Source organism: Mus caroli, chromosome 10, assembly GCF_900094665.2.
Source record: "Mus caroli chromosome 10, CAROLI_EIJ_v1.1, whole genome shotgun sequence".
NCBI lineage: Eukaryota > Metazoa > Chordata > Mammalia > Rodentia > Muridae > Mus > Mus caroli.
In genome coordinates, this window is record NC_034579.1 from 6,314,989 (window position 1) to 6,317,270 (window position 2,282).

Sequence of the window (2,282 nt, forward strand, 5' to 3'; positions counted from 1 at the left end):
GGAAGAGCAGTCGGGTGCTCTTACCCACTGAGCCATCTCACCAGCCCCCAGATATTTTTATACAATTTAATTTCTGAAGAGATGACTCTTAGCTAACACATACAGGATGGAGTATATTTTAATTATCTCCCTTCACCACTTTTCTACACTTTTCACACTAGCAAATATACATTGCCATTTCCATGAACCAACAGAATACATCATGTCTGCTATGAAAAATAATTCACTTTCCAACATGTAGAAATAAACCACTAAAGCCAGAAGATCCGGGGGTTATTTATCCTATTATGTTATTAAATGATAAAAAGCATAAAGCTTAAGACCAGGCTAGACCACTCCACAGTAGGGCTTCCAAGTTAAGTCTGCAGCTCTCGATGCTGTCAGCACCGCCCTGCAGCAGGCACACAGCAGTGAGCCGTCTTACCCGGATCTTGTTGTCTTCAACTCCACCTTCAGGATAGGCTTGCATGGCTCTGGCTTCTTCCCATCCTTCAACTGTTTTCCTAAAATATAGTTTCCTGTGTTAAATTCTACAATATTTTTAAGTTCTTACATTGATAACATATAAACTAAAAATTAAACATAATGAAATCCACCATTAGGTAAAAGAACTCCTAATTTCATATATGCATAATTATTAAGATGAAAATAAAATGTATTGAAATCCACCAAGGAATGTTTTAAAACAATTTAAATAATTGAGTATAAAATAATATATTTCATAGTGATGAAGTTAAATTACTGTGTGAAATACTATTAAAAAAGCAAATAAATAAAATAACCTAATATTTATGTGATTAAATCCTTGCAAGAGAAAATGGTAGTCTTCCCAAATGTTAACTGAACCTATAGATAAGCAAAATAAGATTTCTATTTGCCTAGTGAATAAACATCTTAAAATAGCACAATTTAGGAAAAGAAATTTCTATCACATTTCATCGAACTACCAAGGGTTGCAAAATTGTTAATAAATTCAATGACATTTCTTCTAGAGAAAATCCTATGAATCTACTATGACCAAATGATTATAAACAAAACAATTGCTATAAGTACTTTCATTATTTAAAACAATATTGTTATTCATCATCTAATTTTAGAGGCTCATGACAGAAATATAAAAGTCCAAGAGATTGTAAAAATCTATCCTCCATTTTTAAAAAAAAGCAGATTAATTACTCTCAACATCATTACATTTCTTCTGGCAAATCTCAGAGATTGGAAATGGTCTCAAGGACCCTCATAAACTCGCACCGCACACGCTATGTCCTCCTTCACAACAGGAGCCTTGGGCCAAAGGCCTACCACAGTCTCTACTTCAGGCTTGCTTCTTCCCTTTGTTTACTGTTCAGCAAGTGTGTGTGTGTGTTTAAATATTTCTCCTTGCACACTCTCTGGCTTGTATTGGGTATGCAGTAAATATTTAATGAACAAGCAAGTCCTGGCTAATTGTTTGGGATAAGTTCTGAGGTAAAGGGCATTTGAATAAATGGTTTTCCAGAAAGTCTGTGACCTTATGTGTTTCCATTGGCAGTCTAAAGGCCAATACCCCAGGGAGACACACAAATAATACATACTTACTATCAGGGCATTAAATTATATGAGACAAAATTGAACCAAAGAAGGTAAAAACAGACAGGTCAATAATAACGGTTAAGGAGTTCAATACCTCCATTTCTAGAGGACAGAAATGCCTATGGATAAGGGAACTGAAAACAACCAGAAAACTGAAGCCTCTAACTTTAATTAGATTAAAAGACATGTAAAAAGCACACCACCTAACAAAATAGAATATACATTTTTTTTCAAGTACATTTAAGACATTTTCAAAGCAGACCCCATTAGGACATAAAGAAATCTCAATAGCATTTAAAAGGATAAATTCATGCAAGATAATATCTCCAACCAAAAGAGAATTAAGTTAGAAAACAATAGCAAGAAAAATGGAGATACTAAAGATATGCAAGCATTAACACATTACTAAGTAACCAGAATTAAAGAAATTCAGATGATTCTTTGAGGTGGAAAAGACCTGCACTGATCTTTAGCCAAACTGAGAGAAAAGACAAAGTCTCAGAATCTGAGGCAGAATTACACACCAAGGGAGCTGGAGTGACAGCCCAGTGGTTAGGAGCGTGTTCTTACAGAGGTCTCAACTCAGCTCCCAGCACTCATGGTGTACAGTAACTCCAGCCTCAGGGGCCCCTCCGTGGTGTCTGTGTGCACTGAACACACACACACACACTCACACACACACACACACACACACACACACACACACACAC

General features: G+C 35.8%; 1 protein-coding gene across 4 annotated transcripts in view; it reads right to left on the minus strand.

Annotated features, from left to right (window-relative positions):
- Stxbp5 (syntaxin binding protein 5) overlaps positions 1-2,282 on the minus strand; it is a 145,625-nt gene that overhangs the window by 68,289 nt on the left and 75,054 nt on the right. For all 4 annotated transcript variants that reach the window (XM_029483001.1, XM_021173980.2, XM_021173979.2 and 1 more), the window contains one exon: positions 425-503. In XM_029483001.1, the coding sequence (XP_029338861.1) occupies positions 425-503 (79 nt within the window). The remainder of the gene's footprint in view (positions 1-424; positions 504-2,282) is intronic.